General features: G+C 41.7%; 1 protein-coding gene across 3 annotated transcripts in view; it reads right to left on the bottom strand.

Moving 5' to 3' along the window:
• Positions 1–14,142, bottom strand: part of EPB41L4A (erythrocyte membrane protein band 4.1 like 4A) — a 224,375-nt gene that overhangs the window by 67,249 nt on the left and 142,984 nt on the right. For all 3 annotated transcript variants that reach the window (XM_074995228.1, XM_074995229.1, XM_074995231.1), the window contains exons 11-12: positions 5,924–6,015; positions 4,517–4,594 (exon numbers count right to left, since the gene is read on the bottom strand). In XM_074995228.1, the coding sequence (XP_074851329.1) occupies positions 4,517–4,594; positions 5,924–6,015 (170 nt within the window). The remainder of the gene's footprint in view (positions 1–4,516; positions 4,595–5,923; positions 6,016–14,142) is intronic.

Here is a 14,142-nt window from a genome sequence, read left to right as displayed (position 1 = left end):
TTTAATATTCAAAAGGCATCTGATTTGAGTGACCTGAAAACCATGTATGATGGATTCAAGAAAGCACTTGGACCAAACTTTACCCCGCACTGAAGCATTTAAGTGGGAAGGTGATCACAGACAAACTGCAGATGTCGAGATTGGTGGAACACTACTCTTTATTCCCACGAGCGTACAATACAACCTGAACTTGATAATCTCATCCCAACTCTTCCAGAAACATCTGAGCTAGATGCAGAGCCTATGGTGGAGGAACTTTCTCAACCTCTTGATGCTCTCTACAATGGAAAAGCATCAGGTAATGACAGAATTCTAGCTGAAGTCCTAAAGACAAATGAGGCTGTGCTCTTCCCCTTCCTCTAGATTTCCTTCTAAGATTTTGGAGAGCCGGCGATGTCCCACATGACGTGAAGGATGCAAACATCATCACTCTCTATTAAAAGAAAGGTGACATGGGTGATTGCAACAACTACAGAGGCATCTCGTTATTGAGCATCACAGGCAAAGCATTTGCCTGTGTCACTCTCAAATGCCTGCAAAAACTCGCAAATTGAGTCTACCAAGAAACACAATGTGGCTTCAGGGCTGGCAGGTCAACAATGGACAGGATCTTCTCATTTCGACAACTACAGGAAAAATGCAGAGAACAAGGAAAGCCATTATTCATAGCATTTGTGGACTTAAAGGCATCTGACACAGTCAGTAGATCAGGATTATACAGAGTATTAACCAAGATTGGCTGCCCACTGACCCTACTCAAGCTCATAACATCCTTTCATGAAAACATGAAAGCAACAGTGCAACATGATGGATCTATATTGGAACCATTCGCAATAAACAGCGGAGTCAAACAAGGGTGTGTTCTTGCTCCCACCCTCTTCAGCATATTCTTCTCAGTTCTACTAAATTGCGCATTTCAAAACTCATGCAGCAATGTATTTCTCCACACAAGATTAGATGGATCTCTCTACAACCTGGCAAGACTCAAGGCCAAAACTAAGGTCAAGAAAGTTCTCATTAGGGAACTGCTCTTCGCAGATGATGCAGCTCTCTTCGTTCATAAGGAAGACACGCTACAGTCACTGATGGATTCTCTATCCAAAGCCCGCAAATTCTTTTCCCTTGACGTAAGCATGAAGAAAACTGTTGTATTCACTCAAGGTATACCCCAGTGACCCAATGTCATTCTGGATAACAGCCCATTAGATGTGGTTCAACAATTCTGTTACCTTGGATCTACTGTTACCACAAACCTACCCCTGGACGAAGAATGGAACATCAGAATCAGGAAGACAACTACGATTTTTGGCAGACTTACCAAACAAGCATGGAACAATCCTAAACTGACAGTGAAAACAAAAATACTAATCTACCAGACACGTGTATTGAGTTTCCTGCTATATGGTTCTGAGGTATGGACCGCCTACTCAAACCAGGAGAAAAAAACTCAACAACTCCCATCTTCGCTGCCTTCGCAGAATTATGAATATCAAGTGGCAAGATAAAGTTTCAAATGCAGATGTCCTGTCAAGATCTGGGTTGAGAACAAGAGGAAGACAAAAGCTAAGATTCAAGGACACATGCAAAAACTCCATCCAAAAAATTCAGCATTGATCCAAAATCCTGGGAATCTACATCATCAGATTGAAATGCCTGGCAATGACTGGTACGACAGGGCACTTCATCCTTCGATAGTATATGTGCAAGCCACGCAAAAGAACTTCATCTTAGAAGGGAAAAACTCTCAGACTCCAGAATTCAGAAATAGACTGACATGCAGCTATTGCAATTGACCATGCAAATCCAATATTGGATGGATAAGCCACAAGAGAACACTGCCCATGGATCCTCACCACCACTGCTAACCATCTCTCAAGAAGAAAAGAAGCCATAGCATTTTTTTAAATAGATCTCTACACACATTTATTTTAAATTAAGACATTGAGAACAATTGTTTCTAGCAATAATTTCCAGTTGCCACATCTCTAGCACAATGATTCAAAAACACTTGGGTGGATGAGTGAAGACCAGTTACACAGTTAAATATTAGAATTAGAATTTGAGTGATATAAGCATCTATTTGGATGAATCTTTTTTTTTAATTTTAAAAAATTCTTTAACCATTAGAAAATATTTTCAATGGAGAAATAATTATGACACTGGGTCAAAATTTTATTTGTGTTAAGTTTCATATTATTTTATTCTGCAGGTTAGCGAGAATATACTAACAAAAATTACATCTCAGCAACTATGTTAACCTTTGTAACACCCAATAGCAGCCTTAAATAACACCTTTTGGGTAGTGCCTAATCTAAACAACTAATCTGATAACAGGGGCTTCAACTTTTTTGCAAAGTACCAGTCACCAAACAAAAAAATACCTCAGAGGCTAACAAGAAAAGGTTATGACCTCCTCTCCTCATGGAATTATATCTCCTGTCTGGATCTTACACTACCATACGCAGGAGTTTGCATAAGTTTACATAAGTTTTCATATTGCTCCTCAAATGAACCCCCTCCCCGCCAAAATAAATAAATAGAACAGGGAGAAAAGAAGCAGAAAGAATCAGGTCTACAGTGAAAGCAAAGAACTGATGCATTTAATTACCATCACCAATATGCAGAATGCTCACTCCCATACTGGTATTCCATGTGTTTCAAGTGCCCAGTAGCTGAACTTTAATAGAATACGGCCAATCTTTTTTTAAAATTCCATATTATTACAACATTAACCCAGGTCTGGGAAAAACCCTCGTAAATCAATACAGCACATGAGGGCTCCTTCTTCCCTTCTATTGATAAGAGAAGATTATATCTGGAATGTTTACAGAACATTTTTTCAATCAACAATGTCCCATCTCAAGAGGTGATCACCACCACCTACTTTGGTGCTGTATACAGACAGCTTGTGACAAATGAAGGAGGAATAGAGGCAGAAATACTTAAGAGTGGCCAACCCTGACAAAAAATGTTAAATCTCATGCCATGGGTGTGATGGAGCCAAAGTTTCTTCTCCTACATCAAAGCATGTGCTACATCCCTTTTTTGGCTGAGGTAAGGGTAGATCAAACCAGTCTGGTGAATTTAAGGTTTCCTTGTCTAACAGTTGGGACACAAGATTTGGAGCCAGAAGAGATGGTTTCCTGGAGGAGAACAACCTAGTTCTCTCAACTGCAGCATAGAATTAAGTATTTGTCATTCTATTTCACTCCAAATTCATAGAAAAGATCACTCCAATAAGAAGTAGATTGGAAGTCCCTGTGGAGGCAGACCCTTCTCTTCTGAGATCTTGGCTTTCTTTTGTTAACTAAGGTTCTGGGGTTGCTTACAACAGTGAGGGTCATATGACTTATGATTTTAGGTCTGCGTTCCTGGCCAGCAATGATAAGAAGAACGTGCCCCATACTGTGACATTGAAATGGCTGGCTAAATACAAAAGCAGCTTCCCTTCCCTTGGTGTTCACACCTCCAGATCAACTGCTGGTAGTAAGCCTCACCCTTGCTGACTGAGCTAACCTTGTTATCCCCACCCTTGCTCTGGCTTATTTATATCTGGCCCTGCAGGTTTCCAAGACCATCATCTGATGAAGTGAGTCTGTGCTCACGAAAGCTCATGCTCAAAACTTTTCTGTTAGTCTATAAGGTGCCACAGGACCCTTCGTTCCTGAGAGAAGAGGGTATTTTAGCACAGGAACACCACCTCCTCAAACAATGGTAGCTAGGCTGATGGAAGCAATATCCCATTGACCTCGCTGCATCTACGCCAGGGGTTTCAACAGTGTAGCTAATTTGGTCAGCAATATGGACTTATTTTTACACTTCTGACTGAGGTCACCAGGCCTGAGAAAAGTAAGTTGTCTGATTTCCAGAGGTGGTGAACACCTGCAGCTCACACGGAAGTTAACACAAGATAATACAGCATACATGTGGCAAAGCAGGGTCTAAAGCACAGGTCTTCTGTCTCCAAATCTTGTACCCCAACCCTTAGACAAGGAAACCTGAAATTCATAAGATTGAGATGGGGTAGGTCAAACCAACCAGAAAGGACCAGATCCTTAATCCCGCTATGCCTCATCTGCACTGCTCTGGCACCACTAGAGGCCGTAAGGATAATTTAACTGGCCTCTTGAGCAATGCCCACAGTTGACAGAGTTCCCAATGCCTCTGAGACATGCCCACTGCTTCATCACTGCCAAGGTCCTTCTGTACTCTTGTGACCCATGCTTGTTAGAACAGTCCCTTCAGGCCATGATCTGGGTGTAATTTAGAAAATTCCTGAAGCTCTTTTATGTTGGTTATGGGCTGTACCGTTCCCCAGCAAACAACAAAACAGACTTGGGCCTTGCCTTATTACTGCCTCCCTCCCAGTTCGTGCTGTGAGCACAGCTACATCAGACCAGGAAATCTGTCCCTGCATCTCATATTACACTATCTGTGAACTAGAAACTTACGATTAACAGTCCTTCTAAGGAGAAAAGATCTGACCATAAAGATTTTAAGGTGAAATAAGATTTACCTGTACCGATGTTTATAGCCTATAGATCCAAACTTGCTGAATTTTCTTGACAGAGAATTTGCCTCATTTTCTGGCATTCTACATTATTTTAAAAATAAAATGACACAGTAAAATTAAACCTGCTCAAATACATAGTAAATGAAGTAAATACTGTACACATTGAAGGATTTTAGGACAATGCAATGCTATTATAAGAAAAAGTAATCTCCACTTGTAAAAAAATGTGGACACAAACACACAGGTGGAAAAAGGGGAAGTGTAGCTCCTCTGTAAGGTCCTCCTTATCCTCATATCATAGTAGGCTCTCTGTGGGTGTTCCATGGGGCTCGGAGTTCCATGAACCCATGCAGGAGAGGCTAGAGCTAGAGGGATGGTTGCTTTCTGCAGTGTGGACCAAGCCATTGTTAACTTCTACAAATTTCTCCTTTGTAATGGGGATTAGCCTTGGGCGATGTGCTGGCATCAGCAACTGATGGGGGAAGGAGCCTGGCAGCACAGCTCTTGCATTAGCTGTGCTGCATGCATTCTGGAGGCATTGAGGAACAGGAGGCAGTGCAAAGCTACAGGGTCTTGAATGTCCCTGGCCTCCTGTTACTGCCTCAAAAGCCTCAACTTTGGAGGTCCAAAGACCTTGCCCTTTCGTGGTGGGAGAAACCCTGCAAACATCTATCCCACGAAAGAATACTGAATAAATTCTGAGAGTAAAGTCATGGAGCTTCCTCATCCTTACATTGGAAGGACACAACTAAGCATATACCGTGCCCACCACTGACTGCACATCAGTGTTCCAATAATATCAGTGCAGGACTTTTACAGGGGGTTTGGAACACAGATGAACGAGTTTGCTTTCAACAGGCTCATTCCCAAATCATTTGAAGCTGCATATACACGTCTCCAGATTTTCTGTATGCTTGCATGCAGAGCAACAGAGCAGTTTGTTTCTTTGAGGGCCAGGACACCTGGGGCCAATCTGCCCTGATCAATTTATCAGATGCAGAGAGGAAAAGAGCCAGAGCTCAGGTGAGCCTTATAAAACAAGGCAGAGAGAGGTCAGGCCCTGAAGCCGGGGATTGAAAGGAAGGGAGCATCCCCTTTTCAGCACTGCAAGAGTCGAACAAAAACAATTCAGGGAGCACTAGTCCAAGCAGAGAAAACACTTTCTGTGTTTGATGTTTTTGCCTACATTCTATAGTGGAAGAATAAAACTATGGCTGGCACAGCATGTCTCACAGAGGAGCCCAGAATCATGCGGACAAACTTCTGTCCCATAAGGCCACCCTAATCCCACTCTCCCTGTGCCTTGAGTCCGTGCTATATTTCTGAGAGGTGCATCAAGAATTTCAGCCAGCCTATTAATCTGTTATTCTTATAACATTGTAAAACCTTCATAACTTTACCTCCACTCACCTGAAAAATGTATGGTGCTCTACACAGCATTTCCAAAGATGTTTGCATGTGGTTTTGTTACGTGCTTCAAAAAAGAAGGATGTTTCATTACACTGAAATAAACAGAGACAATATTATTATGAAAGATTGTTCTTATGGAGTCGATTTTCTCTTGCTAAACTACATATGAGGCCAAATTTCTCTCCCTTGTGCCATTACAAATCAGGCCGAACTTCACCGAGGTCAACAAAAACATGCTAGTGTACATGAGATGAGAAACAGGTCTAGAACTGTATAAAACTCTAATTTAAAACAGGGCAAAGATAAATTGAAAGAAGATGACAAGAACAATAGGTCATTATAATATTTTGTCACTTCTTGTTTTATGTATTATATTACTGACAAGTATTTATTTCCCTGACCAAAAAATCCATTTTTAATATATTCTATTAGTGATGTTTTCTCACGCCACATCTTAAAAGCTCAGTCAAGTTTGTGCAAGAATGAATTCTATGATCAAAATCATTTTATCTGAAACTTCAGAGATGTCTACAAGGAAAGGATGATCTAGTCTGTATTTTTTATTTGTTTTGCTTACTGAAACATCATTCCTGGGATACGCGTTGCAATGGCAGAAGTGTAACCATGCACCTAATATATATATTTTAATATTTTGTTTTGCGAGAAATCATGTATCTGTTCAGAGAGTAGAAATAAGTAACTCAATGCTTATAAATAACTGGTCCTGGACAAATCACATGAGCAAAACTAGGTGCAATTTGTGACTAGGATCTTGCAAAGGCTTTGCGCAGAGAAAAGGACAACAGGAAGCCGAGAAAAAAAAAGAAAAATGAACATAAGAATAGGGCAAGTGGGGTGAAGTAAGAGAGCAAAAAAAAAAGAGGGAAAAGGCAATAAAACTGGAAATCAAGAAGACAATTGGAAGGGACACAAAGAAAAACAATAGGAAGAAAATTAACTAAAATGCAATGATTTGAAATATGTGGAAAAGAGAACAGGAGACAAACAATTGAAATATAGCAATGTTGGAAAGCTTCTGCAAGCAGAAAGATGAAAACTGAATGCTCAAAACTTAAAAACTAGCTAGAGGCAGATGGAAATCAGTCAGATGGTAGACTGGTATCATTTTCTACTTTCACCACTATACATGATACAAGGAAAACTAAAGAAAATACTGAATGAGAACAGAGAGGTTTACAAATCTCTTGAAGAGATGTCTACAGGGAAAGGATGATCAGGTCTGTATTGTTTATTTTCTTTGCTTACTGAAACATCATTCCTGGGATACATGTTACAATAGGTAGAAGTATAACCGCACGCGCACGCGCGCACACACACGTATATATATATATATATTGTTTTGCGAGAAATTATGAATCTGTCTGGTCTGTGCAGATCATGCCTTGTGTGTACTATCAATAACAACACTCTTCGCTACCCAGACAATGGAAATTCCATTGTCTAATAAAGTGACACTAAAACTGAGTTATTAATTTCCTTTCTGATAGATTGCATTCAAAACCCATCTTATGAAATAAATTGGTATTTACACCAGCATATTCAGAAAAAAAAAAAATCAATCAGTGGTGCGGAATTAGCACAAAAGGGATTTCAATATGAAGTGGTTGGCTAGCTAGGTAGAAGCAAAAATTTGGGAGGAAAGAATTCCCCCATGCTGTAATTACCCTACACCCAGATTTTCAAAATAGTCACTAAACTCAAGATCCTAAACAGAGATCTATTTGTGCCCCGGCATCACTAGGCTTGGCAGTTCACAGCCCTAGAATTTCTGGGATTACTGATTAAATTATTAAAAATAAAAAACACTGTTTGAGCCCCAGCACCTCTTTCTTTATAAATTAAGCATTGATCCTAAGTTCATATTTATGCACCTTTGCAAGTCAGCCAAAGTGCCTAAACTCATTTGCTGTCAAAAGAAGTGGGTCTGTCCCACAACGCTCATCACCTCTTAAATCATTTTGTTAGTCTTTAAACTGCTACATGACTGCTGTTGTGTTTTGTTAAAATACAGACTAAGACAGCTACGTCTCTATTGCTATTCATTTGCTGTATGCAGTTTTGTGACAGCTGTGTTGGCCCCAACATTTCAAAGCAATAAGGCAAGTGAGGTAATATCTTTTATTGAACCAATTTCTGTGAGTGAGAGAGAGTGCTTCTTCAGATCCTGAAGAGCAGCTCTATGTAAACCAGGGTCTCCCAACCTATGGGCCATGACCCAAACATGGGTCCTGATTACATTTGAAAAGGGTCACCGACTGGGTGGGAGGGTTCCCCAGGTGGCTCTAAAGAAGCCATTCACATTGAAATGCTACTTAACTTCTTAAATGGGTTAACAGCAAGATCTGATGGGAAACTGTTTAATCTTGCAAGGCTGAAAGCTAAGTCTAAGGTGCGGTAAGTCCTCATCAGAGACATGCTGTTCGCAGACGATGCTTCTGTAGTGTCTCTCACAGAAGACCAGCTTCAAAAACTGCTGGATCAGTTCTCCAAAGCGTGCAAGGACTTTGGGCTTACCATCAGCCTAAAGAAGACACACGTACTCGGTCAGGATGTCGCTGAATCCCCATCAATCAGCAATGACAACTATACGTTAGAGGTTGTCCACAAGTTCGTTTACCTCGGGTCCACCATCACTGACACCCTGTCCTTGGACACTGAGCTAAATAGGAGGATCGGAAAAGCGGCCACAACTCTGTCCAGACACAGCAAGAGAGTGTGGAATAACAACAAGCTGTACACGCACACCAAAATGCAAGCCTACAGAGCCTGCATCCTCAGCACCCTCCTTTATGGCAGCGAGACCTGGACCCTGTGTGCCCGCCAGGAAAAGAGGCTGAATGTCTTCCACTTGTGCTGCCTCAGGCGCATCCTTGGAATATCATGGAAGGACAGAGTAACCAACACTGCCGTCCTTAAGCAAGCTGGAATCCCAACCATGCACACCCTCCTCAGGCAGCGTCAGCTCCGCTGGCTTGGCCACGTCCACAGGATGAATGATCGAAGGATTCCAAAAGACATCCTGTATGGTGAGCTAGCCTCTGGCAAAAGACCTCCCGGATGTCCCCAGTTGCGCTACAAAGATGTCTGCAAGAGAGACCCTCAGAGAGGTAGACATTGAGCTGGACAACTGGGAAGAACTAGCAGACGACTGCAGCAGATGGAGGCAGGGGTTACACAAGGGCCTTCAGAAGGGCGAGATGAGGATCAGACAGCTAGCAGAGGAGAAGCGAGCGCACAGAAAGCACACTAAGGACTTGCCAGACACCCACCACATCTGCAAGAGATGCAGCAAGGACTGTCACTCTCGTGTGGGTCTTCATAGTCACAGTAGACGCTGTAAATGAAGTCCTCAATTGAAACTATAAAGGGCGCGATCCATAGTCTATGCAGACTGAAGGATGCCTACTACTACTACTACTGGGTTAACAGCAGTCAGCCTGTTAAACCAATCAATTAAATTAAGCACCATTTCAGCAATACAGGGCAGGGAACAGCCCTCCTGCATGTGAAAAAGGTATCCGGCAGACAGCTAGGGAGCCAGAGGAGCAGCACCCAGCTCAGGGGAGGCAGGTGGCAGGGCAGGGTTAGGGGTTAGTAGGCTTAAGCCTGGGACTGGGGGCTGAGAGCCAGTCAGGGATCTGCACTCCCACCAGCTTCCAGCCCAGGGTCCCCCCTGCACCCAGCTGGGATTCCCCGGCTGGCACTGCCAGGTCCAGGGCTCCATGGGTCGGGAGTCCTCCCCCGCTCCACCTAGCCAGGGTTCCCACAGCTGGCGCTGCCAGCCCTGGGCTCTGCCCCAGCCAGCTTTCAGCTGCAGGGGTCGGGAGTCCCTCTGCCTCCCCTAGCTCCCTCCAGCTCGAGTGACTCCTAGCCCGTGAGTGAGTCCTCTAGCCCCCCCAGCTCCTGAGCGTGACTCCCATAGCCCCCTCCAGCCCAAGTGAGACACCCTTAGTCCCTGAGTGAGACACTCCTAGCCCCTGAATGGGACTCCCCAGCCCCTAGTGATGTGAGTCTGTGCTCACGAAAGCTCATGCTCAAAACTTTTCTGTTAGTCTATAAGGTGCCACAGGACCCTTCGTTGCTGTTACAGATCCAGACTAGCACAGCTACCCCTCCGATACTTAGCCCCTGAGTGTGACTCCTCTAACCCCCTCCACCCCTGAGTGCGACTCCCCTAGCCCCTCCAGCCCAATTTACTCCTAGTCCCTGAATGTGACTCCCCTAGCCCCCGAGTGTGGTTCTCCAGCCCCCAAGTGCGACCCCCCGCAGCCCCAGTTTAAGCCAGGGGATTGGGGAGGCAGCTTGGGGATGAGTGTCTTTCCACCACCACAACTGATTAACTATAGTAAATGCAGTGTTACTAATATATTTCCCCTTTTCTATGAAATAACTATTATGAATCTATAAACATGAGGGAGCACAATTTCATAGTCTTGCCTCAGGCTCAAAATCAGCTAGTTAGGTCACTGCCCTCCCACCCCCTGCCCCCTGTTTTTGAATTGCCTTGGGTCACCAAGTCTTCCTGAATTGTCAAAATGGGTCCCCACCTGGAAAAGGCTGGGAACTGCTGATAAACTCAAAAACTTATCTCACCTATAAAAGCTACTTATATTTTGTCTCTCTAAAAACTCAGAAGCCTACCTTTTTAGACGCTCATATGTGAAGATCTTCTCTACTGGCATCAAATTAAATCTTCCAGGATTACACTAATCTTTCTCAACAAATTATAAACTTCAGGATTCAACATGAATCACTGTAAAGCCTATTAGTCATCTAACTAAGGGACAAGTTTTATCACTGTTATAATGAGTGCATAGTACATTACTACCATATAGACCCACTGATTTCCATAGGATTATTCTTATAATAAATTACTGTTCAGCATGAGTGACAGACCCAGGTTCTAAAAGAGCTTCCTCAATAATCTAATAAGGCATGCAAGTGTTTATAAATATAATTTCCCCATTTTTAGCAGTTGGCTTTATAAAATGGATGTCTCAATATGCTGCATGGTGTGTGTATATGTAGCATCCATTAAGGTTTCTCACATTTTTAATTTAAACTGAAACTATGATTTGCAAATATACCTGCAAATCGTGATGTAATCTAGTGTATTCCTCCAAATTCAAAATCTCACTCCTAAAAAATAAATAAATCACATCTCCAATTAAAGGCTGTTCAGCACTTAGTGGAAGTGTGCAACTACTTGCTTGAAAGTCTTCCTTCAAACATGAAACAAAAGCATAGACCAAACAACACAGGGTTACACCTATGACTGGACTAAAACTAACGTTTCATTCTCTGACAATGACAAAAACATAAGGGATATACTGGAGCCTCTTTTAGAGATCTTCTACTGCAGAAGACTGAACTGGTGAAGCAGGTATGTAGTGAAGTTACCGAGGACTGAATATGCCACCAGATAAGCTGGAGCCTTTGCCCAGAGAAACCGTTTTTTCCTTTTGACATTACAGCAAAAAGGGACCTGCAACAGAAATCACCACCAGTGCAAGCACTGTTAGTTGGGAGGTGAAATGCTTCCATAGAAAGAGACTGATGTGCTGCAGCATATAGCTGATACTTACATTTGCAACAACATGTGCTTGCAATTAATGAAAAACACAGTCTGAGATATTACTGGAATATGGCTTGGACAGGTAGGAATAATTGATCTCCAAATCTGTCACGCTGGACATACAATAGGAAAATCATGCATCACGTGAACCTCTGGCAGTCAGGTGCCAGATTCTACCTGCTGCAAAATCCAATTTGCTCTACTGTTTATGGCAAATCAAGAAATAGGACTTTTCATGAAGAAGCGTCAAGTTTCTTAAAATATGAGAAAGAAGAGAAGTGGATTTTAGGGCGTTATGTCTGTGTCTATATTAAAATTTACAGACCAGAATCTCAGATTGTGTAAATTGACACAGTTCCCCTGCAGTCAAAACAGCAGCTCAAGTGGTGGGTGGCATTTTAAGCACTGTATAATTTAACCTTGGTCAGACCAAGTTTCTTTTTTTTTGGAAACATGATTGAATATGATGTCTCAATAGTAACTGATCTTAGGATTGAATCTAATTGCTAAAATTTAATGGAATGCTATTACTTCCTCCAATTCTGTGTCTTACTTTTATGTTGGTAAATGCTTAATTGTATTTTTTGAGGACATAAAAATAACTTGGCAAGAAAAGGTATTTGCCCTTCCTGATTATTATTCCGATCCAAAGCCCACAAAATCAGTGGGAAGATTCCCAATGAATCAGCCTATATGAGCCTATTAATCTCATGGTATCATTTATTGAAAGATCTAACTTTTTTTAAAAAAGGTAATATATTAAGAAAATTCCTTACGGATGAAAAATCTCAAGAGTAAATACAAAAGTGCTAGTAATTCAAGCCTTTGAAGGATTTTTTTAAGCTATGTAAGAGCACACTTCCACTGACAGTAAAGAGTACTGGTATGATTAGGGGGTGGAGTCTGAGCATTTGAGTGGAGTAAGTGACTATGGGAACAATACAGCACCTTTTTAAAAAAAAGACAAGCCTTTTATGACCTTTCCTGGTCAAGTTCAAATGAATGAAAACTTTTAAAAAAAAATGCATGCTTTAAAATCTTAGGAAGGTCTCCTCACATGGTGAATTTCACAGAAGACCAAAGAAAGAAAATCTTTATCTCACTGAGATGTACATTCTTGAGGTCTTCAGCCAATTTAGGTGATACAGTTGGTAACTTCTTCTACTATGTTTCACTTTCTTCAAGGAGGATTCAGCATCTTCATTAACATTCTCACCACAACAAATCCGAACAGATTTAGGGTTTCAATATTTTTCTACTTATTTTTAAGGTGGTACAGGGAAACCACAAGAGCACCGGGACTAGTTGCATAATCTGTAAACCTGGGCATGCACACAAAAAAGTAAGACAATGTGACAGTGTCTTCTAAGGTTAGTAATTTTGCCCTTCTGGCATCACTACTACTGATTTTATTGTGCAAGCAAGCCACTCACGTGGGTTAAAGAAGCAGGTCTGAGTGCCTGACCCGGGGCGGGGGGGAACGACAGATACATGTGAGTAGCATCCATCAACATAAATCAATAGTATTTTATTGTCTTGAGTAATAACATTTTAAAGCTACTGCGAATTAACATTTTTGCCATTATTTTAGCATATTTTCCCAAAGAAAACAAAGAACTGTTATTTTTCATAATGATTTCTAGCAGAATGATAATTAGAGGCTCATTCAATATTAGTTGGAGCCTTTCAAGCAGCTTTACATTGCTTACCCAATAGCTCTTAGAGTTCCACATGCTAAGAGTAGAGTAAGAAAACATCAAAACACAAAACAAAAGCTGAATGAGGAATGCAAGGCAGAGAGCACTGTGCACCTATTAAAAGCAATAGGCCAGATCCTCATCTCTTTTTTTGACTGTTTTGCATTGCTTCAGTAGTACAAAGCAGTCACAAGCTGACCTAGAGAAGCAGTTGAGGTTTCTTCCAACAGTTGATTGGTCATTAGCACACCACAATGCCATCCACACACCCTACCCCCCACCTACGTAGAGGCATGTCAGAAGAGCGAAAGGAATTTTAGGGGTTCAACTGCAAGAGGAGGCACGCTGGACAGAATTCTATGGGACAATGGCAGTCAAAGTTACACAAAGTAACTCTTAAGCTACACTAATTTATGACAGAGCCTATTTCGGCCTCCAGTCAGACCACATTTACTGAAGCAGAAAAGTAACTTACAACCATTACGCCCTCTCCCCACTTTTGTCAGGTGAATTGAGTGTAAATTCAGTGCAGGTGGAGGGCTGGCCCCACATACATTTCCACTCTGCTTCAGTGCAATAAACAACTGCAGAATATACATATCTTCCTCTGAGCTACTGCTTCCAAACATTATTCTTTGCCAAGTTAGATACTGACCTGGAGATTATCATTTGTTTCCTCCAACAGAGAATGTTCTTAAGGTTTTTTTTTTTTTTTTTTTTTTTTTTTAATATACTTACCTAATGCATACCAATCCTAGTTTATGCAACCAAGAATGTATTTATGGGTTACACGAGGTCACCTCAACTCTATAGTCAAGAAGATAATTATCCTAAAGTACATCATGCAAGTCAAGTATCAAAATAATAAATCTGCACTACTACTGAATAAACTCTTCAAGATTTGAAGTACTGGAGCCTCACAAAAT

Source organism: Carettochelys insculpta, chromosome 5 (genome assembly GCF_033958435.1).
Source record: "Carettochelys insculpta isolate YL-2023 chromosome 5, ASM3395843v1, whole genome shotgun sequence".
NCBI lineage: Eukaryota > Metazoa > Chordata > Testudines > Carettochelyidae > Carettochelys > Carettochelys insculpta.
Note: the sequence above shows the minus strand (reverse complement) of the source record. Positions and strands in the feature narration are given on the sequence as shown.